Source organism: Passer montanus, unplaced genomic scaffold (genome assembly GCF_014805655.1).
Source record: "Passer montanus isolate IOZ18808 unplaced genomic scaffold, ASM1480565v1 scaffold3, whole genome shotgun sequence".
Lineage (NCBI taxonomy): Eukaryota > Metazoa > Chordata > Aves > Passeriformes > Passeridae > Passer > Passer montanus.
Window position 1 is genome coordinate 11,214,640 of NW_024367707.1, and position 22,125 is coordinate 11,236,764.

The 22,125-nt window shown below is 37.8% G+C and overlaps 1 protein-coding gene across 2 annotated transcripts in view; it reads left to right on the forward strand.

Moving 5' to 3' along the window:
* Nucleotides 1-22,125, forward strand: part of ANOS1 (anosmin 1) — a 129,013-nt gene that overhangs the window by 64,416 nt on the left and 42,472 nt on the right. For both annotated transcript variants that reach the window (XM_039714402.1, XM_039714403.1), the window contains 4 exons: nucleotides 5,692-5,754; nucleotides 8,924-9,146; nucleotides 13,723-13,907; nucleotides 20,837-20,966. In XM_039714402.1, the coding sequence (XP_039570336.1) occupies nucleotides 5,692-5,754; nucleotides 8,924-9,146; nucleotides 13,723-13,907; nucleotides 20,837-20,966 (601 nt within the window). The remainder of the gene's footprint in view (nucleotides 1-5,691; nucleotides 5,755-8,923; nucleotides 9,147-13,722; nucleotides 13,908-20,836; nucleotides 20,967-22,125) is intronic.

Here is a 22,125-nt window from a genome sequence, read left to right on the forward strand (position 1 = left end):
GAGATTCAGAAGAGTAAAAATGATGAAACTTGTGGTTTGAGATAAACACAGTATTATAGGTAAAGCAGAAGTTGTGCATCTGAACAAAGCAAAACAATTCAGTATTTCCCATGAACAGACAGGTGTTCAGCCATCTTCAGGAAAGCCAGGCTCCATCACATGTAACAGTGACTTGGGGGGACAAAGGCCATCCCTCTGAATGCCCTACCCTTCCTTCCTCCCCCATCGTTATGTGCTCAGCACAATGCCACGTGGCATAGGATAGATATCCCTTGTATTGGTTGGGATCAACTGTCCCTGCTGTGTCCCCTCCCAACTCCTGCACCCCCAGCCCTCACTGGTGGGATAGGGTGAGGAGCAGAAAAGGCCTTGATGTGTATGTAAGCACTTGCAAGCACTGCTCAGCAGTAACAAAAACATCCCCATGTTATCAGCTTGCTATTCCAGGACAAATCCAAAGCATATCCTGTACTAGTACTGTGAAGAAAATTAGCTGTATCCCAACTTAAACCAGCACAGAGCTAAAATGTCACACTGAGTTCTAGAAAGTTGATGACTAGTGCTCTGATGATTCATTCTACTAATGAGGGAGGAGAGGGAAAAGAGAGAAGCAGGAGACTGACTCGACATAAAATGGATCTCACAAAATGCTCAGAGGCTTCTTGAACAGCATACATCAACCTACAAGCTAATATGACAACTACTGATTCTGCAGTTGAACCTTCCTCTTTGGGTTCATGGATTTTTTCAGCCTGAGTAACTGATTTTTTAGGTCAGCTTTACTTCTAATAGTTTATTTTAAACAAGATAGATGTGTTCAGGGGGTGCCTGACCTAATAGGGTGTATGAGCACCTGAAATTGCTGAAGTAGCTGAAGTGCTGCAATGCCTCATCTTTGGCACTTGGTCACAAGGAAAGTTGCCCACAAGCTGAGTGCAATACCTTGTGATATACCATGAGCCACTCACCATGATATCATGTGAAGCCTTTGAATCAGTCGAGCTGCCCAGCGTGGGTTTTGGAGAGCATTGGGAATGATCCACTGGGGCAATGAGATTCACCTACCTGCCTGTGTAGGATTCTTGACTCTTGAAATTCTCACTGCATACAGTTCTGTTGACCTGAGCTTTTAATTTTATTACATACAGTCACACCTGTGTTTCTCAGGGAAGAGATTTAAACTGCAGCTGAAAAGAAAATAGAACAGGAATCTTTAATACTGTGTGTCTAACTTCAGTTTCAGAACCAAACACTTCTTTCATTTTAATATGCAGAATGCAAGTAATTTGCTGTTAATCTTATACCCATCTAAAAGTTTAGGAGGACACGAATTAACACGAGAGAGACAAATGTGTAAATTGACTTTTAGAAAATGAATTGACAAAAAATGATGGACATTCCTCAAATGGGCAGCCAGACTGCTAATATTTTTCACCAAGCTACCATGCTATTCATTGGTTTGAGCTAGGTAAATGTGCAGCCATGAATTTACTGTTCTTCGGACATCTCACAGTCTGATTTTGAGAGAGAGAAAGATGTTTAAAACATCTTAAAGATGTTTTTAAAAAATCTTTAAAATGTTAAAGATATGTAAAAAACCCCAAATATAAAAATTTTTATTTTTCTCTTGCTGCCTGTTTCTGTTTTATGTTTTTGGTTTACTGCCACTGTGCTGAGATTTCCAGATTCAAAAATCACTGTCCTCGTGGTTTCATTGGCTGCAATTGTATACTTAAATGTGCACGTCACTAAATAATTCTTTCTAGGACTGATGAACACTATATTCTCCTTTGACTCTGGGTAAATTCCTGACTCTGTTCTCTCTGTAGTGTCTGATAGTGAGCAAATGCATTTTTCAGGTAGTTGTTCTCATGCATGGCCAGTTATTAGGAGATTGTAAAGTGAAAGGTATTTTGTTGTTGTTTTTCTTTTCTCCCAGCCATCTAAGTTCCATTTAATTGAGTTCCATAGGACAGCAAAGCACTTATATTGTATAAATATTGTAAACATAAGCCATTAGTTTCTGACCTTGCTGTTGGGAGCAGTGAGAATGGTGAATGATAATGAAAAGGATAATTATATTCCAGCTGTAATACTTAGATTCCATTGTTTTTACAACCGATTGCATATGTCTTGGTTTCCATTCTGATGAAGTAAAAAGCCTTTTTAGACAAAAATATTGTGGATTGTCCCTTCTACTCTGACATAAATAATTTTCTTTTGCTGTAAATAGTTAAAAATATGTAATTTTCTGCCATTTAATTTAAATATGATATTTTAATACATATATAGTGATTGAATAAATATGTATTTCAGTACTTAAATGATGTTTTGCAATTCATTGGATTCTGAAAAGTGGTCTGTTGGTGTAGTTCTCTTCTACTCAGGTCAAAGGCATCATTTCTTAAGCAAAAGTGTTAGTAGACTTATTTTGAAAACCCCTTTAGTAAGTAATGTAAATGGCATGCATCATATGCTTATCTCCTCGTTGCTTTATTTATAGATTAAAAAAAGAATTCTCTAACATGACCCTTAAATGCATATTTTTTTAAAAAAGATGAAGTAAAAAATGCAATCCAAAATATTTTAAAGCAATCACAACCCTTTTTCCTTGAATGAAACCGTATTTTTCCTCTCATTTCTAATTTTATGCAATCTAAATGTCAGCAGGTCTGTAGTATTATATTATACATAGATTTGCACGTGTGAGAGTGTGTGCATGTACACATACCCTCCCACCTCCCCAAATTTTGAGGAATGACAAATACTGGGGTGCTTTCAACTAGCAATTGGCTTTTGATTCAATTGTTTAGTACAATTGTTAGAATAATCACTATGGTGCAGTGTGGACAAGTCAAAAAAGCCTCCAAGTTCCAGATTTAAGCACTGGGTTTGATGAAACAAGCTCTTTAGGAGGATTTGAGTTATCAAGGCTGGTGTGATTAATACTGATGATCCTCTGACGAGTGCTCTGCCCCACATCTCATCCTGCCTCAGCAGGGCAGAGCCAACGTGTGGTGCCAGGGCAGGGTGAGTGGTGGCCCCAAGGGACCAGTGGCACCTGCCAAGTGGAGGGCTGGGATGCTCCCTGTGTTACTGCCCTGCTGCCTGCTGGAGCTCTGCCATCTTCATCCCTAAGCTTAGCTTCTGTGGGCTGGTGGCTATATCTGCAAGGTATTTTTTGTTAGATGAAGTAGAGCCCATACCAGCGGCCAGCTGCTGCTCTGCCCAGATTCTTCTTATCCTGAATCTGATCACCAAGCAGTGGGAGGGATCTCAGGATCTCAGCTCGTTTACATTTTTAGTCAAGGACTCAAAGGTGAGACCTGGATCCAAGCTTTCAATGTTTCTAGCTTCCCACTTCAGGGAAACCTCATAACAGGATAGCCAAGAGGATAAATGCACACACCTGTGTTTGTGAGGTGTCCTCATCTTTGCAATTGCAAGGTTAATAACTACCTCTTGAGCAAGACATTCCACATCTTCTATTGGCAACTTTTTTGTCTGCTGGCAGCTACTCTTAACCCAACGTGGTGCAATGGTACAGCTCCACTATCTTCACCCAACGTGGTGCAATGGCACAGCTCCACTAAAGGCTGGCAGTCAGCTTCTGCAGCTGCCCATGGTGCCAGGCTAGCCCAGTGCTCTGGGGACTCCTCATACAGCAGGAGTAGGGAGATTTTTTTTGTTTATGTAAGTGTTTAGGTAAGTGTGTACCAGAGTCTGTAAGAGTCTATGCAGGCCTTATGACAGGCTCCATCATCTCTTTTCCTTGACATATTCTAAGAGCAGTTGGACTGCAAGGTGTTGCTCTGTGGATGTCAGCCAGTCAAGGAGAGAGAAATGGCAATCGTTTCTCACAATGGCTTGTGAGAATTTTTAGGGGGATGTAAGAATGTGATAACTTGTTAGCATAAACAATCTGCAGGTGGTGTTTTTCCACCTTGTTTTCCTGTGCTTCTCAAGGACGGTGTGTGAGGAAGATGTTTTTTGTTAACTAGCCAATCAAGTGGAATGTATCGTATTGCTCTATAAAAACCAAATAATCTTTTGTAAAAAAACCTTCTTTTCTCCTCTTGCATTTGGGTAGTTCATCTGTTCTTGTGTCATTCTTGGCTCAAGGGTGACACTGCTTTGCCCTGGTTCATCTTGTCCATCTTCCCTTGAAGATGCCCATTGTCTCTACCTGCCCTGAGGCAGGAGCTGCTGGGCCCAGTGAAAGCAGCCTGGGCTGTCCTGAGTGACTTTTGAAATAGAGTGACAGCCAGATGAGGCTTTAGATGCTGGAGCCTGACTTGCACTGGAGATACAGACTGGTACAAACACCTTGAACAAACCTGGCAGTCTTGGGCATTGCTGGCAAAGTTACAGAATGGTCAAAACGTCTCTCATTTTCTGTTAAAAACCACTTATACCTCAATAATTTTTGGAGTACATTCATTGAACAGGAGTGCTGTAAAATGGCATGATAGTGGAAGTGAGCTCAAATGTGCCGTACGTACACCACAGGAGGAACGACACTGTGGAATTAATGGAGTTGACTAACTTCAGTGACATTTTATCATGTATCCTTCTAATAAATCTGTGTACAATATGTGAATTTTGAAGAGCTAGAAACTGAGCCTAAAATATTAATATATGTATAAAGAAAATCTTAAGTAGTATCTTTTTTTTTAAATATGCAACTTCTGTGATTAATAGTTTTATTACATACTTAGGCTTTGTTGCTAGTAAGAAAAATGCTTAATTTTAAAACACTATTGTTTTTACAACATTGATGATACACTCAGTGTTCCACTGAGGTGCAGCCTATATGTATTCATGTTTGATTTTGAATAGCATTAGTGTATATTGATCCAATCTAATACTGTGCATAAAAGGAAACTACATAAATACTGCATTGCATGTCAAAGGCCTTTCGTTTTGATATGATAAGTACCTTTCCATAAGTACCAGGAGGAGGTATCATTAGCTCCCAACAATACTAGTATTTTTCAATGTTTTATGTTTAACAAAGGAAGAGAAAAGGTGTGAATATGAATTTATGTTTTAGCTGTTGTAAATGCTCTTAACAGTGTGACTTTTCTTTATGCTGTGTGAAGCTTAGCTCTGTATCTCAGCTCTCTGTATAACCATTGTAACAGAGGTTGAGGGTGACATAATGATAATATGGTACTTGAAATAAAGTGATTTTGTTAACAGACCAGTGAACATTATCCATTTATACAGAAATTGTGTTTTAACCTCTGCTGAGTTTACTCCACAGCCTGATGAAATAGTTTCTCGCTTGGGAAGGCAATGTGCCTGTCTAATCTTTAGGCTGGTCAGTGAGGAGATGATTTCACTTTCTGTAATTTAGAGTAGTGCTTTTGACATTGTCTCTGTGATCCAGGAACATGGTGTTAAATGGTATTAAGACCTACATCCAGTAAGTTGGAAGGTAGGGTGGCAAAATAGACAAGTGAGTCAATTGCCTTGTACTGTAAGAAATGCTGAAAATATTTCTTGTGATCTAACCATGACTTCTCATGACCTTGTTCTGACACTATGGCTCAATGACACAATTTTATCCCCAGGAGAAGTGGATTATTAACTTCCTGTGGGCCGAAAAACTGGAGAAGAAATTAAGTTATTTGTGGTTGTTTATTTCGTTCTCCTTCTGACACTTCTCTGCCTCCTGATTCTTCCTAGTGCCTGGAGCCTTGCAAAGAGTCCTGGGACCTGAAGAAAAATCATTGCCAAAGCTTCTGTGAGGTAGGTCAGCCCAAGGGCATGCTTTCTCACTTTGTTCTAGCAGTCTCTTCAATTTGAATTATTAGCTTCAAGGAGACAGCTGAAAATCGTGGTATTTTTGCAGTGTTTGCCTTCATTTTAAAGGACACACATTTAACAATGTAGCCATATTAATTTTGAGTTTAAAAAGGTTTTTTTTTTCTGACCAAATGATTTAGCTCGACTTGTAAAGACTCAATCCAGTCATACTTACATAGCATCTCCCAGAAGGTGCTCTGGCATCCCTCCTCTAAGATGCTATTTCTACCATTTGCCCTTCTATAATTTCTGACCATGTGTAAGAAAGACAATCTTTGTTAAGATAAAATGTTATTTGTGTGAAAAATCCTTGTGCAGGATAGCTAGAGCAGATGACTTTTCTGTATGTGAAAGTCAGTCTGCTTTATAAGAGAGTATAAAAGTTCTCCAGAAGTAACTAGATTGAAGTTCAGAAGAATAATAGCAAAATATGTAATTATTCAAGAACAAATGTTTTGAAAATCATTTTTGAACCATCTATCAGAATAATCTGTGAAGAAGCAAACCTGAATCAGTCAAACTAGAACAAATAAGGAGATTTTTATTGGATATGAAACATTGCTCTGAGTTGCTGGAAGTATCTGTTGCAGTTCTTAAGTGATTTTTAGTTCAAAATGGAAGTATCAGCTCAATAGAAATTTGCCTTACTGTAAAAAAAGGTTCAAATATATCCAAGTCTATGAAAGTGAGTTCTTAGGAAGATTTTAATATTTTCCTATTAAAAAAATAGAGGTGACCTTACTTGATAACTGATCTTACTGGTACACTGATTAAACTGCTTCTCTTTACTGTGGACATTTTTTTTTCTGGTATAAGAGAATGTCCTTTAAATTAATTTAAGCATCATGAAGATGATTAGGAATAGCTGTAATTTCAACTAAAAAATGTTAGATCCAACAATGTGTTAATAGGGATTACTGAATTACTGATCTAGGTAGTTACAACAGAAGACGAAATAAAGGTTTCTCATGAAAATGAAGCCTTGCAAGAGTTTTTTAACCCAGATTTATTTGCTACTTTCTCATATACAAAATTCTAGAGTACTCTAAAAAAGCAGTTTTAGTGGATCTAATTTGTGTTGTTCTTGTATATCGCTCTTCACTCAGACTATATGTGTTTCCAGATATGGGTGAAAATTTGTATAAAATTGGTTTAAAAGGAAAACATTTGTAGAACACTGTTCTATTGTAGTTAAAAACAGTGAGCATCCTTCTTTGATTAGTGTTTTGTGGTTAAGGCTAAATTTAGAACTTCAAAGGCCCATAATGAGGAGCAGCACATTTAGCAGCTAACTGAAAAATGAGCTGTGAAATAGGGTGAGGAGGAGAAGCCTTGAGGACGTATTATGCCTCAGGGAGCTATAACATTTTTAATTAAGTAGCTGCAAATTTGTGATGTTTTAGGATTTGAAATTAGCTTCAAACACAAAAGCCCGGGACCACTTTCCTTTATCTCAAGACTCATGCATACTCCATAGACATTGATTGAGTGAAAGGAGGCTGTTTTCCTGTGAGAGTGTTTTCAATCTTTTTGCATTTTGTAAAAAATCTGGAAGCAACAATTTAGGTTTGTGTTTCTCAAAGTTCATGCTTCATGTGTTACTTCTTATCTACCAAGTGAGTGTATTACTGAATGTTAAAGGGAACCTTATGTGTGAGGGACAATTTATCTGATTCCTTGTTTTTGTTTTTGGGGTTTTTTTCCCTATAAATTTAGTTTCCTACTCATTTAGTTTTTTAATTTGTTAATCATGGCATCAAGTGCATTCCAATGGGGGAAACAGCAGGAGTGCATGGCCAAGAGTCACCAGGGTCAGTAGGAGACATAGATCCTGCTCATTTTTGGAGCATTTAGGCTGGTTAAAGCCTGTAACACCCAAATCCATGCCTGAAAGTTTGGTTCAAAATTCTGTATATTCTGTATGAAAAGATGGGAGAGGCAATGTAGGGCTACATTCTTGGGCCACAGAGACTTTAGAGAACAGTCTTTGAGACTCCTGGGCCTTGTGATAGCCAAGTCTTCCTCATTTCGCCAGAAATATGAGAAGAGTGAAAACAAGAAAGTAAAACATTTGAATATGGAAGAAGTTTCAGAAGTTATGTGGCTAGGTGGATATAGATCGTGGATTGTAACTTCTGTGTAGGCTTAGGAACCTGTAAATTAGATCTGTCAGGGTGGAAGGTTTTTGGTTGCTTTAGTATGGCAGGACCAGCTACAGACAATGCCAGTTACATGCTGCAGTCATTCTGAGGGAATCAATTTAGCTGGTTCTGCACCAAACTAAACAAAGAAGAGATGTAATTTCCATGGCACACACAATATTTTCCCAGGGTTGTAGAAGCTATTTTAAATACTGTTTTAAGTGGACCTTGCAAACCTCTGAGTATTACATATGCTTTAAAATATCTGTGCATTGAAGCATCTTCTTAAATATCTAGGACTAGATTTCTCAAGTAAGTAGAATTCACTTTGTTCTTTAATCAATGTATTTAAAGCTTATTTTAATTTTTATTTTCTGCTAATCATTTTATCATAAATGCAGTTCCAGTTCCATGAAGAATTATACAATTACTAATATGCTTGCAAGAACATAAAGATGCTGCAAAATCTTCTCTTAGCCAACTTAGTTCAAACAGTATAATGAAAGAAGATATCTCTTATTTATCTAGAATGACATTACATCAGATATTGTGGGGAAAGTGTTTTAAAGTACGGAGGAAAGAATGTGGGGTAGTCCAAAACCAGCAGACTGTCTGACCATTGCTTCCCCTTTGTTTTGGGAGTGTTTTTAATCTGTAATTGAGCAACTTTATAGCCAGTCAGTGTGAGGAAAACAAGGGAAAGCTGGCAGATATAAACAACATTGTTCCATTAAATATGGTGGTCTTACTTGAGGGAATTCATCATTCTGTGCTTGGAATGCTTTTTCAGAAGTGGCTTGAATATATAAATATTCAGGGATAGTCTTGCAAAAGCTGGAAATCTGAATAATCCTTTAGGAGGTCTTGGAAAATTTATAACATTTTTACTTTGATGGGGTTTGGTTGGGGTTTATTAATTTTTTTTTTTTGATTGTTACTGTTGAAAACGTACCCTTCTGTTTTCCTTTTAGCCTCTTTTTCCCAAGAAGAATTATGAATGCCTAACTAGCTGTGAATTCCTTAAGTACATCCTGTCTGTGAAGCAAGGGGACTGCCCAGCACCTGAAAAGGCCAGTGGTTTTGCAGCTGCCTGTGTTGAAAGCTGTGAAGCTGATATTGAATGTTCTGGAGTGAAGAAATGCTGTTCCAATGGATGTGGTCACACGTGCCAAATTCCAAAAAATCTGTATAAAGGTAGAGATTATTAATATGTACTCATACTGGGCTAAAAACTTCAGGCCATAGAGAAGTCTCTTAGTAAACCAGGACTTCCATTAGCTGGGAGTTTGTATGGGTGGGAAGAAAAAGGAGAGGTACCTGTAGAGATGTGGCTGCACAGTGAAAGGATGGAAAACCAGAGAGAAATGTTGCTTAAATTTCTGATTTTTTACCCCCTTTTGAAGCCCATGTGTGGAAATCTGTGGAATGTAAATTTGTGGCTATTATGAGTCATCTTAAGCAGATAAAATTTTGCCAGTTTAGGTGAAATCTCACTTAATTTGATGTGGATGAGAGAGAATGCAGCAGGAAAATATTTGATGATAAACAGTTCAGGTCCTGTTAATCAGAAATAACATTTATTATTGGCCTACAAGCCAAGCAGATGGGACTAACAAGTAGGAACTGTGAAATAATCTGGTAAAAGAAAAATCAACGCAGAACAACATAGTGAAAGATTATAATATCTCCATACAGATATATATTAATTTATTATTTGAAACTATGGCAGTCTTATTCAAAAATTTTTAATTTATTTGAGTCCTGAGATTCTGTGAATAAGCATTTTCTTTGACATCCTTGGAAAAGAACATATAAGCAAAGAAATTTTTTTGCTTAGACAAATTCCAGATTTTAATTTATTCGAATTTTAAAAAGCTTTATACACGGAAATATTTGAAAAATATTCTCCTAATGCAGAAAAATTAGCATTTGTGAAAAGAATATTTTTTTACCACATGGTTGGTGTTTTTGAACAAGACTCAATTCTTCTTATGTTAGTGATAAAAAAATAAATATTATTCAGTTATTCACTTATTAATCAGATAGTGTGGGCTCTCTGTGGGAGCCTAATCAGCAGAACCCTAATCTAAGCTCCCGTCTTAAGTTTGAATCCATGCTTATTTCCAAATGTGGGTGGAAACATGATAAAATAGGTAAAGAAGATGGTCAATTTATTTTTAAGTTCATTGTTTTAACTAAAATGTTAATAAATCCTTTTCAGTGTGTTCAGAAGGGAAACTCTCTTATTTGGAGGATGCTTTAGAGCAGCCCCGTTAAAACTAAAAGGAATTGGTACACACCAGCACATAGCACATTTCAAAATGAAAGTTATTAAAATGGATCACTTATTTATTTCTTTTGTCTTATTGAGACAAATGACCAGAGTGTTAAACAGGCATTCATGTTGTGTGTGTAATGATTTACACATTCAAGCTCCATGCCACAACTGCAAAGCATTCCAGTAAATATATTAACTGGAAAAGGTAAAAACAAACAAACAAATAAAACAGGATTAAATGCTCCTGGAGCTGACACAGCATATGACAGGATATGATACATTCTGTAACCACACACTGGAAGGTCTCCTCTGTTTGGTCTGATTAAATGGGAGCAGAACTAACCTTCCCTAACATCTTATCACTGATCTGCAGGAGGTGCTGGCTTGTAAGAGCATATATGTCTTGCAGAGGAAGGGCAAGCTCAATACCCTACTGCCTTCTCAGCTGATGAATTCAGCTAATTAGCCTCTTCAACCTGTCTTTTTGCAACAAAAGACAAATAGAAGTGGAGCAGGCTTGCTATTCATTTCCTCCAGGGGTAAATGACCTTCCTGTCACTAAGGAAGAGCAAACTCTGCAAGCATGACTAAGATCTAGTGAATAAGTTCAGTACTTGTTCTTATCATTTTGACAGCACTCACAGCTTGAAAATGAACTCAGATTGAATCTAAGAGTCTGCAGAAGTTTCTGTAGTTTTACTGTTGATCAAGTGCTGGAGATTAGTTACAACAGTAGACGTAAAATCCCCGTCTGATTTGCTGGATTATCAAACTGAATTTGCCCTCTAGTACTGAGTGCTAAATTCTAAAAAAATGTTAATGTAAGTACACTGCCACCAAAGACATATTACAAATGTTTTTGGATTAACATAACAAGTACATTTGCATCTCTGTTGGGAGTATTACTAATTTGTTATGTAGTCTTCACATATTTATATCCCTTTAGTGGAGATATAAAATGTTCTCTCCTACTCTTCTATCACTGGACTCATCCCCCTTCTTTATACTGTCTCATCTAGTGAAGGATTTGAGAAAGTGTCTCTGCAAATCTGTGTAAAAAAAGGTAAATTGTGAAGTGAAGATTTGATGATCAAAGGGTCTGATGGTGTTGCAAGATTATAGTAGGATAACTGGGGTCAGATAGTCACCCACAGTTTAATGACTCTTTCCATGCTTAAAGAAAATTAGTTTTGTATTATAAACATAGTGTACAGTTTTAAAAGTGTCCACCTCTGAGTCCTTGCAGAACTGTGTTTACAATTGTGTTGATGCCATAGATGTACCCTTTACAAGTCCCTCCAATGGAAACATTTTGAATTCTGGGGGAACCAATGTTTAAGATACAGGTTTTCATGACAGACCAATGTTCAGCTACTTTTCATGACACAGAGATGCATGTGCTGTTTGAAAGACATCTTTAGAACAATTTTTCCTGGACTCTGCTATTGCACACATACAGTGATCAATGATTTGAATTCTTCAGTTAAGCACTGCAGACTTTGGACTAATGCAGACTTTGGAGCACTGCAGACTGAGGACTGTGTTCCAGCACGAAAAAAGGGGCTGACCATTTACATAATAAAAGGCACATTGAAGAGTAATTGGATCTTCACATCTGGATATTAAACTGATGGTGCTGGTTCCACAGAAGTATTTTAAAGTGCACTTGTGCTGTACTCTCTTTGTTTGTGCTGCCACGCTCCATCTGCATGCGATTACGTAACACCGAGATACTTGCAATCAAGTGAATCCAACTGCTCCTAATGCAAAGCAGATGGAAGTTTTCTGAACATGCAAATTGTAGGATTATTGTGTATCATACCTAAAGAAGGATTTGCAAATGTGGAAATCCGAAGTCGTGTTCATTATGTTAGACTAAGACTTTAGGCTATTGAAGGATATCCAGGGTCTAAACTGCTGTGATTACCGCATCTAGGTATGGTAATTCTTTTTTTAGGTAGATTTTATGTTTCTTGAAGATCTACAAGACCATTTGCATTTACTTTTAGGTACTTGTATACTCAGGTTTGTGAGAACAACCCTTAAAATGTAAAAGTGGTTTGTTTACCTGAGGAAATTTTGGTACTAATTCATCTGTGGCAGAGTGAGTAGAAAACAATTTCTCTAACCAATACATACAGCTGGCCTTATGTGAACAGTCATTAAAACAACAAAATAACTAATGTGCATATGATAACTTGCTAAGAAGGTTTATGTGTCAACACAGAGATCTTATTTGTGACAAACCCCCAAGTGACAAAATGCTGCACACTCAAATATAAATATTCCTAATGTCTGTCTAGAGAAAAGTATCTAATACTTGATTTGTTGATTTAATCAAAAGATGTCTAATTTAAAGAGTTGTTTTTTCCTTCAAGCTACTGCAAATGGTTTCAAAAAGGTGATATTACTGTCAGTATAACAGCATAAATAACCATCTTTTGGTGTCACTGTGTAATGAGAAATTACAGTAATATTTTAGAAATATATCTTTTTCTCTGAAATGCAAGAATTTGACAATATATATAACATGTCTATTCCAAGATGTCTTGGAATTACCTTTTCTAGCACTTTAGGGATGAGTGGAGAGTGACACATCATGCAGTACAGCTGCAGCATGTGAGTCAATAAGATCATGCAGCCATGGAGAAGCAAATAGCTTTCTTAAGTACATCAGACTAATGTAAGATGTATGAAATAATCACACTTCACTGGTCTGCACTGCTAAGAGCTTAAACACCGTCTGCATCTAGTTTTAGGCTTGACTCTGGAGAAAGGCTTTTGGGCAACTGGAGAGTCTCCAGAGGCAACTGCAAGAGTGAACAGGGGTCTGGGAATACCAGTTTTAAAGGGAAATGGAGTGCGCTGTGGTTATTAGACTGAAGAAGAAAGCATTCAGAAGCGTGATAGCAGTCTTGTGGTACCTGAAAATCTTCTCCATGGATAAGAGAAAGAATCTGTTCCCCATGATCAATGAACATCTTGGACTGGTATCGAGTTTATGATGCAGCTGAGGAGACTAAACAAGGCAGTGAGAAAGCCTTCTTGCAGAAAGGATGGAGAAGTAGTGAAATAAACTACTATGTAATGCTATGGATATTTTCTTGCTAGATGTGTTTAAGGATAAATTGGGTGAAAAACTGAACAACAGGTATAGCTGATTCTGCTTGGGATTAAAGGGATCTTTCTCCCAGTTTATATTGGGCAAATGATCTCTGTAAAGTAAGTTTTAGCTTACAAATTTTACGTCCTTCAGTTTTTTAATGAAATAAAAAATAATTTTGAAGATTTTTTTAAAAACAAATTTTAATGTTAACAGAGATGGGTTAGCTAGGAACAGTTCTGAAACTTCCATGCTTATCATTCCTCCCTTTTTGGTATTTTCTCTGACATTTTTTTTTTCAATTATTTTTTATACAGCTTAATCTACAAATGGCTTAAGCATATCTTGTAAATTACTCATATATTTTTATCTGTGCATTCCTATTACAGGTGTTCCACTGAAACCCCGGAAAGAATTAAAATTCATAGAACATCAGTCTGGAGACCTGGAGGTGAAGTGGTCTTCAAAATTCAATATTTCCATTGAGCCTGTGATCTATGTTGTTCAGAGGAGGTGGAATCAAGGGATCCATCCAAGTGAGGATGATGCTACGAACTGGCAAACTGTGGCACAGGTCAGTTCTTTGTAAGCAGTATGGATCCAGTCTCAGAATATCACAAATCTCTTGAAAAATGTAAAATTAGAGACCAAAATCCATCCAAGGAAGCATAAATTACTGACTTTAGTAGGACTCATTGCACAATGTCCAAGGCATGGCTTGATTCTTGCCAAAAGTTAAAAAATCCAGCTGGTGAAAAGGCTATTTATCTTCAAAAAAACCCAAAAAAACCAGAAAAACAAAAAGCAAAACAAAAAGAAAATAGAGTGAAAAACATACTAAACCCTTTATTCTTTGTAAAGTTGTTTTTCTCAGGTGTGATCCTCCCAATTCAGAAAAGTCTATGATGTCATGCTCTTATCACTCAGAGCAATCCAGACTGAAAATGTAAGATTCATGAGCAAATGTTTCTTAATGAGAAGCAGCCAACAGAGCATTAATTTTCACTTAGTTCCTTCCCAGTTTCAATCTGTTTTTTACCATGCTGACAGTCCACCTGGATGGCAGAGTTCCAATCGTTTATCTTACTGCTTCACCCTTATCCCTGCTGACAAGAAAAATAAAATGCTGATTTTGAAAAGATCTGCAAAATATCATTATAGCTAGGAAAAAAAAAGGGAAAGAGAGAATAAGTAGAACCATCCACAAAATAGGGTAAGGGATTTAAATTCTGTGACAATTTGTGTTCATTCTCAATTCAGATTGTGTTGGAAAATGTTATCTTACAAAAACATGAAGCTTGTGAGACTGAGCCCTCAGTAGTGAATTTCTTAGCTTCAGCATGGTGCTAGAGGGAGCTGTCACTATGTTGTAGGCTTGCTCAGAAAAAGCCCCCTGCAGCAGACCCTGGCAGGAAACCTTGCTTGTGCAAGCCCATGAGAGCATGTGCAAAACTGATCAAGTCACAGTGGTTTATGATCTCTCAGCTGAGGTGCAGGTCTTGAACTTGCATTCTCCATTCCAGGAAACAACCTCCTGCCTTTGTTACAAGGAAAATACCAAGCATCAAAAAATGTGCCAGGTCTGAATTACTCCTCACTATTACTGAACCATGTGTATGTGATAGACTGTAGAAGCTCAGCTGTTGTGGCTGGTGAATCCAGGCTGCAAAGGGAGCACAGTGCTCTGCTATTTCACATCCCAGGAACAGACCTCATGCACATTGCTGGGAACATGCACTATAGATGCACCATGGTAGCTGAACATACATGAACCCCTGCCTTGCAGTGGGTCTGCGGGAGAGTGTTTCAGAAACATCTTCATGTGCTAGAGCAAAAAGAAGCCTGACAGCTGCCTTTCCTGGGGTCTGGTGAATGCAGGCAGAAGGGGCTGAGTTAATCACTGTGGTGGGAGAAGCCTCCTCTGAGTGACATCTTTCTGACAACTTCACCATCCCTTCTGCATCACAGGAGACATGAGTTTGATTGTGTGGTGGGCCCCACTGGGAATGTCACTTCAAGGCACACTTCACGAGCCTGACTGGCTTTGTGAACTGTGTATACCTTATGGGACATGCAGGCTGGGCACCCTTGAGGGGTGCCAGTAATCAGAATTTGTGTCTTTATAGAGTAGTGTACCTCCATGTTGTTTGTAGTTTTAGAAATCCCACCAGGCAATCAGATTTGTTTGTCTGAATGTGATAGAATTTATTTTGCAATATCAGGAGCAAGGATGGATATCCAGTTTGACTACAGTGATTGTGTGCACAACCTCCAGGCTTTCCTTGTCTGTGTAACTGAGATTTTTTTTCTTGTGTGGTTCCAAAACATTGAGGTATGAGCCCTTAATTATAGGCAAAGGCTGAGAAGAGCTCAGCTCAGCCATTTAGCTGAGAATTTCTAGAGCATCTCAATCCAGGGGAGATGATTCTGGCTTATGCTTTGCTCTGCTGCTGAAGGTAGAGACCGTGTAAAGAGTAATCAAAGATCAAAAAAGCTGTGAGTGAGGATCTGAATTTCTCTATGCTTATACCCATATATAGCATAAACAAAGTTATTGTTTGCATCTTCTTATAAGAAATTTCATAATATTTCATCAGAGTTAGTAATCTAATTTTTTTGTCTGTCCAAGAAAAAATGGGGTTATAATTTTCAATAATTTTAAGAGGTTTAAATTAAAAAAAAACCCAAAACTTGCTGTATGTTATTGCCCTTAGAGGAGCTAATTTGCAAGTAATTTCTCATGTTTGGCACAAATTTTTACTTTATATTGAAACAATAGCTTTGAAAAAGTTTGTTTATTATTGTGCCATGTTTGTTGTGTCATCTTTATGTTTTCTTTTTAAGGAAGAAGCTCAATCTATTAGTATACTATTTTGCTCTGCAATTATGTAAGGAAAGTAAACACATGGAAAACAATTTTAGTTATTTTTCACTTCTGGAGGAAGGGATTTTAATGTAGTTTTTTTACTGTGTATTTTGGGGAATACTTGATATGATTAACCATTTGACTAATTTCCATTGGTTAATATAAGAACTGTGGTAACTGAGATGCTAGTTGGCCAAGGTGGCTGTGATGTATAGTGTCCTAAGTGTTATGTGAAGTTTCCTACAGTACTGTAACTTAAGATTTAGCCAGCTGAGCAGGACCTGCTGCATTATCCTATGGAAATACTGCATGTCTTGTGAACAGACTTAGCATTAGTACACAGAACAGAATTAGTACCATTTGATACTAATTCTCTCTAAATATAGTAGCATTACTGTTTACATTGGAAATTCAGCTATTTAATCATATTACTATAATATAATAAAGTTGATTAAAATATGCCAGACCAGTTATTTTCAGACAGAACATGTCTGTGTTGTGTGAATTGATGTCATATGTGCACACAGACACACAGACACGCACACATATATATTTGTGTGTATATATATATGTATATATACACACATATGGGCAGACAGTGATGAAGTACATTTATTAGTCTAGTCTAAACTAAAACAAATAAGGGACAGTGTTTACTGATAGCTTGATTGTGACAGATCTTAGTGCTTCACCTTGCAATGGTCTAAACCATGGACAGCTAATCTGTTTCAAAAATAAAGCTTCTGAGACACCTATAAGTTCTGGTTCTAAGGAGCACAAGGAAGCTCTCAGCTCATGACAGTGAGAAATACTTGCTGGAACTAACCACCAGTCCTGTACACTACAGGTTTCTTTCTCCATCTCCCAGGTAGGCTTGCTTTGATGAGCAGTTTTAGAGAGTGTCCACCTTGTATGGGATTGCATTCACATGAAATAGGGCAGGTCTGCTGTCCTTTGATAGAGTAGTGGATACAGCACTCAGAATTTCTTTTGTATCAGAGGAAACATAAACTTAGCTTTTCTGATACCCTGGAAGGTTTTCCTTCACTTTTTGAAATGCAAATTCTGTTATCACTGTGTTGTTTCCAAAGGAGTAGAGCTGTGAGCTCAGCAGGGTAAGGCTGTACTCTCCTGTTTCTATTACACCTTTGTGCTACAGAGAGTAGTCCAGGATTTATAGTGGGGAAAAATAGGGAATGAGCACAGTGAAAACAGTCCATTACTGTAATCCTTGGACAGAGTCCTCTGTACAAGTCTTTGCTGGGAAGAGTTCTTTGCACCAATTTTTAACATATATACATAACATACCTACACTGTTTGGAGTGTTGACACAAGAATCCCACCTGAATGGTCAAACTGCTATGCTGCTGGGTCAGATATTCTCTTTTTTTCTCCCTCCCAGTCATAGTAAATCCCACCTTTCCCTTACAAGAAATTCTAACTTTCAGCCTTTCTTTCTCCAAGGAACAGTTTTGCATGTAAATACATAACATGTTATAGTTCTAAATAGCATGCAACATCCAGGGTGCTAGGGAAAATCTTCCCCTTGCCTCTCATATGAAGGATGGAATTGAAGCTAGGTCATCCATGGATAGGTCATCCATGCTCTGGGATGCTCTTGATCATTAGTCAGTTGTAGGAGCAGCAGAGGAAGATTTCTGTAGCCATGTTGAAGACAATAACAGATAATTCCCTTTCGAGATGAGGAGACTACTTACAGGAAAGGGCTCAGGATTTAAAGTTCAGGGCTGCTGAAAGAGGAGTAGAATTGTCAGTGCTTCCTAAATGGAGCAGCTCTGGGCAAGTCTTAGCCAAATTCTCACAGAAAGCCAAATTCTCTTTCTGCTTTCCAGCCACTGGAGGTGGTCTATTGTCGCTTGGACCTAAAATGACCTCTTGAGAAGTAATGTCAAGGTATTATGTGTATTGTCCAGCCTATGTCATTAAGGTAACTTGCTTCTCTTATGTGAAGTTGTGTCCTAACATAATTAATAGGAATTTTCCCTTTTCTTCATTGAAATTTGCATGATACTGAAGGTGGACATGTTGGCCAGTTATTTTGTCTAAGGACTAATTTAATATTTTATTCCAAATAAAACACTTATTAGGATTTGAAGCTACCTTCCAAACATTCATCTAATAAATAAACAATGCCAAATAAATGGTAATTATGATTCTGAAATGATTTGAGTGGTTTTTTCTTTCATATTCAGACAGAATTTTAGGTGTGTGATGAAATTTAACCATTAGTTATTTGGTACCACTCAGCATAGATTTTAGTGGGTTTAAATTAATGTGAAACATATTGAAAGGATTCTGAATATTATGATCACAGCTCCAAACATACTTAAGTAGTGAGAACTAACTAAACAAAAGAAATTAAACAGACAAAAAATAGATATAGCATTAAGGTAGTGTAAGATAGCTCTGCAGCACTTAATTATTTCTAGAAATTTATTAATTCTATGTAAAAGATACTTAGAGGTGCCAAAGGGGTTTATATCCTGGTAGTTGGAGGCAGACCTCCTGCATGCCATTGAGCTTAGCAGGAGCTTGGCCAACAAAATGAATTATGAAAGTAATAAGCCCAAGCCATGTTCATAAATTAAAATAATTTTGGCATTGTGGATTGACAGTTTATTTGATTTTACATTATTTCATGGTTGCCACGGGAAACTGACACAACTGAAATACTTCCTTTTAATCAACAGAATATGAGCTGATGCCAGTGACAAATAACACTCCTTTGAGGAATTTGGGATTAAGTTTATTAAGATTATGCTTGCCTTGTAACAAAGTTCAGCAAATATATTTTAAAAGCCCAGAATACTGTAACTAGTTATTTATGATTAAAAATTGGTCCTGAACCTGTTTTCGGTTGCAGCAATAGGGGAGCTGTTGGAAAAAAATAAGACATTTGAGTGCTCCATAAAATAAAAATAATCACAAAAGTTGGTTCAGGTAGGCTCTTTCTTCCCTGGGGCAAACCTTGGATAATTCACTCTACAAGTAACATAACATTTAAAAAAAGGAAGGAGATGAGGGGGAGTGTCAGGACTGTTACTTCTGCTTAAGTTGAGAAGAGAGGGGACTGAATGGAGAGGGACTCTGAGTAGCAACAATATATGATGGGCTCAGAGTCTACAACACTTAGCAGTCTGAGAGCAGTCAATAATATGGTTTTAGAAAGGGTCTCCTTTCCTTGAATGCACACACAAATGAGATCTTTGTTTCCCTAAATTTTGTCTGTCACCAAATGAGGAGACTAATTGGAGGATAACGCCTACAAATTCTATTTATCAGGGCTCTAAAAGGCTATTGCTGAAGAGCTGAAGCAAATTCCTCAGTTTCTGGTATATGAGTTATGTCAGCAGCTTCTGGTTTCTTATACAGATTTGGAAGGGAGCAAAAGGCAGACATTAGGTTGTGTCTTTTTCTGTGAGCTACTTAGTATCATTACGACTAATGTTGAATCCTATAAAGAGAAGGTGGCTTCTTGAAGTTGTATAAAACAGAGCTTGTAAAATAAATTGATGTAACTACATTTTTAATAAGCTTGCATGTTTGGTCAGTAATGGTAATCAGTGATGATTGTGTAATATATTTAGACATATATATGACATCTGGTTCAGGTTTGTGTGTTACTTTGATTAAAGAATTAAGTCAAAATGTAGTAAACATGACATTAAAGTAAATTGAAAACTGGATAATTGAGAGACAATTGTAAAAATTTCCAAGTGGATGTGTTTTTGATAAATTCTACAAAAATGCCACGTCTGTAGCTGGAAGTGATTCAGTGGTTACCAGGATGCTGTGTTCAGTTCTGGTGTTTGTACCTTAGGCAAAAAAAAAGAAAGAATGCAAATGATAGCTCTTCAAAATTTTAATGGGGTAAGAAGAATTGAAGAAAACAGGACTCAGAATAAGAATTTGTAAAGCATTTCCTACTGAAAGGATTCAGAGTGTATCTATGCTTATCCATATTTCAGTGGTTTTCCCCTCAGGATTTGGAAATTGAACTCATGACACTGGCAGTCTCAGTAGGTGTTGTTGGAGAAAAGGTCAGCTCCTATGACCTGAGAAAAGTCTTCAGGGAAGAGTTAAGGCTGTAAGTGTCTTTTTGACCTAAGTGCCAAAGATGTGAAGAAGGCTTACATTCATTATCTGAGAGTTTTGTGTTTCCTATGAACTAGAAAAAGTGGCTTCTCACAGCACTGGGTTTCATTAAGCTATTTTGGTCCCCTAATTCTCTGAGAATTGAAAATTGAGGAAATCAGTCCTGTCACCTGGGGCTACAAGTTCTCTGAAATATCACCTGAACAGTGAGACCCTAAACACTGGTGAAGGTTGTGATAACTGCAAAATTAATTGTGTGAATTCAACAGCACTTCACCTATTTTCTAAAGGCTATTTTTTCCAGAAGAGACCTGCAATGCACTGTAAAACTGGATGCTTTTATCGTTTTGTTCACAGCTGTAAATGCTCTGCAGTGCAGAGTGATGGCTGCAGTCAGGTCAGGTGGTTGCATGCAGCCTGTGATGCTGGTGTGTGCTCAGCCAGACTGACAGGTGTTGCTCAGCAGATGACAGGTAACCACGCCAGAACAACCAGTGTAAGTGTGACATTTTCCCCACCAGACCACGGACGAGCGTGTTCGGCTGCCGGACATCCGAGCGAGCAGGTGGTACCAGTTCCGCGTGGCCGCTGTGAACGTGCACGGGACGAGGGGCTTCACAGCACCCAGCAAGCACTTCCGCTCCTCCAGAGGTGAGTGTTCCCTCGTGCTGCCTGCTACTCACCTTCCTCTGCTACTCACCTTCCTCTCACTGTCTGGTACTCACCTTCCTCTCACTCCCACCTGGAGTCCAGCCTGGTCTGCCTGCTTTTGTGGCAGAAGGTTTTGAGCAGGTGGGTTTTTGAGTAGTTTTGCCACTGACATTAGAAATGGTGTGAGATTTGTTTGAAGTCAGCAAACAAAAGTTGAAGTGTCATTATTCTTTTATCAGTAAGGGTCTCCATAAATAAAACTCCTTTGAAACTTTTTCCACATGATTGGTATCAAACTACATGACCCTGATCACAAAATACAGAAGAACTTGAGTTTCAGTGTGTTAATGCAATAGGTTTATCTCTTTTTTTTAAGTTATGAGAAATATGTTACTGTCATATATTTAGTAGAGTATTGGTATATTTTGTTGCCTGTATCTAAATAACTGTAGCAGCAATGTTTTGTTGGAACTTTGGACCCTCTTAATGTAATTTCCTCTTGCTAGCACTAATTGTAAGTGCTTAGGAATAAAAAAGAGCATAAATGCAAAGCAGCATGTTTCTGTTCATTACAAAGGCATGCCTGATGATCCACAAAGTATTGTAGGAATTTTTGTTGATAGTTCTGGTTTTGCAACTGTTTGGGTAGTGAAATAACTTTGAAAATTATTTTTGTACCAGTAAATGGTACATGGGGGATGCAGGAGATAGAAAAAGTTCTCCCATCCTGTGAAGTTCCTGGCATTCTCCCTAGTGTCCTTTTGAGCAGCATGAAGAAGAATTTTCCCAGATGACTCTTAGGCATAGTATAGGGGTTAGCACAGGCCAGAAACTATTCCCAATAGACAGATGATCTGGATGTGGTCATCCTCTCTTAAAGGGAATCAATAATGTGGGCATATCCAGAACCACACTAGTTGACTTGAGTGCCAAAGAATGAGATCCAGCACTCTTCACTCAACTAATAGAAGCAGTTTCTAATAGGAAGACTTGTTGTTATTTTAGTAGTGACATAATCTTTACATTGATGCAACTTTGCATACTTTGAGGAATGTATTTCCTCCTCTTTATGCAGACTGAATTACCTTGCAGTACAAGCAGTTGCCATCTTTGGGTTCCTGTGCTGGCTTTTAGCTTACTGTTTGGCCATATTCAGTCC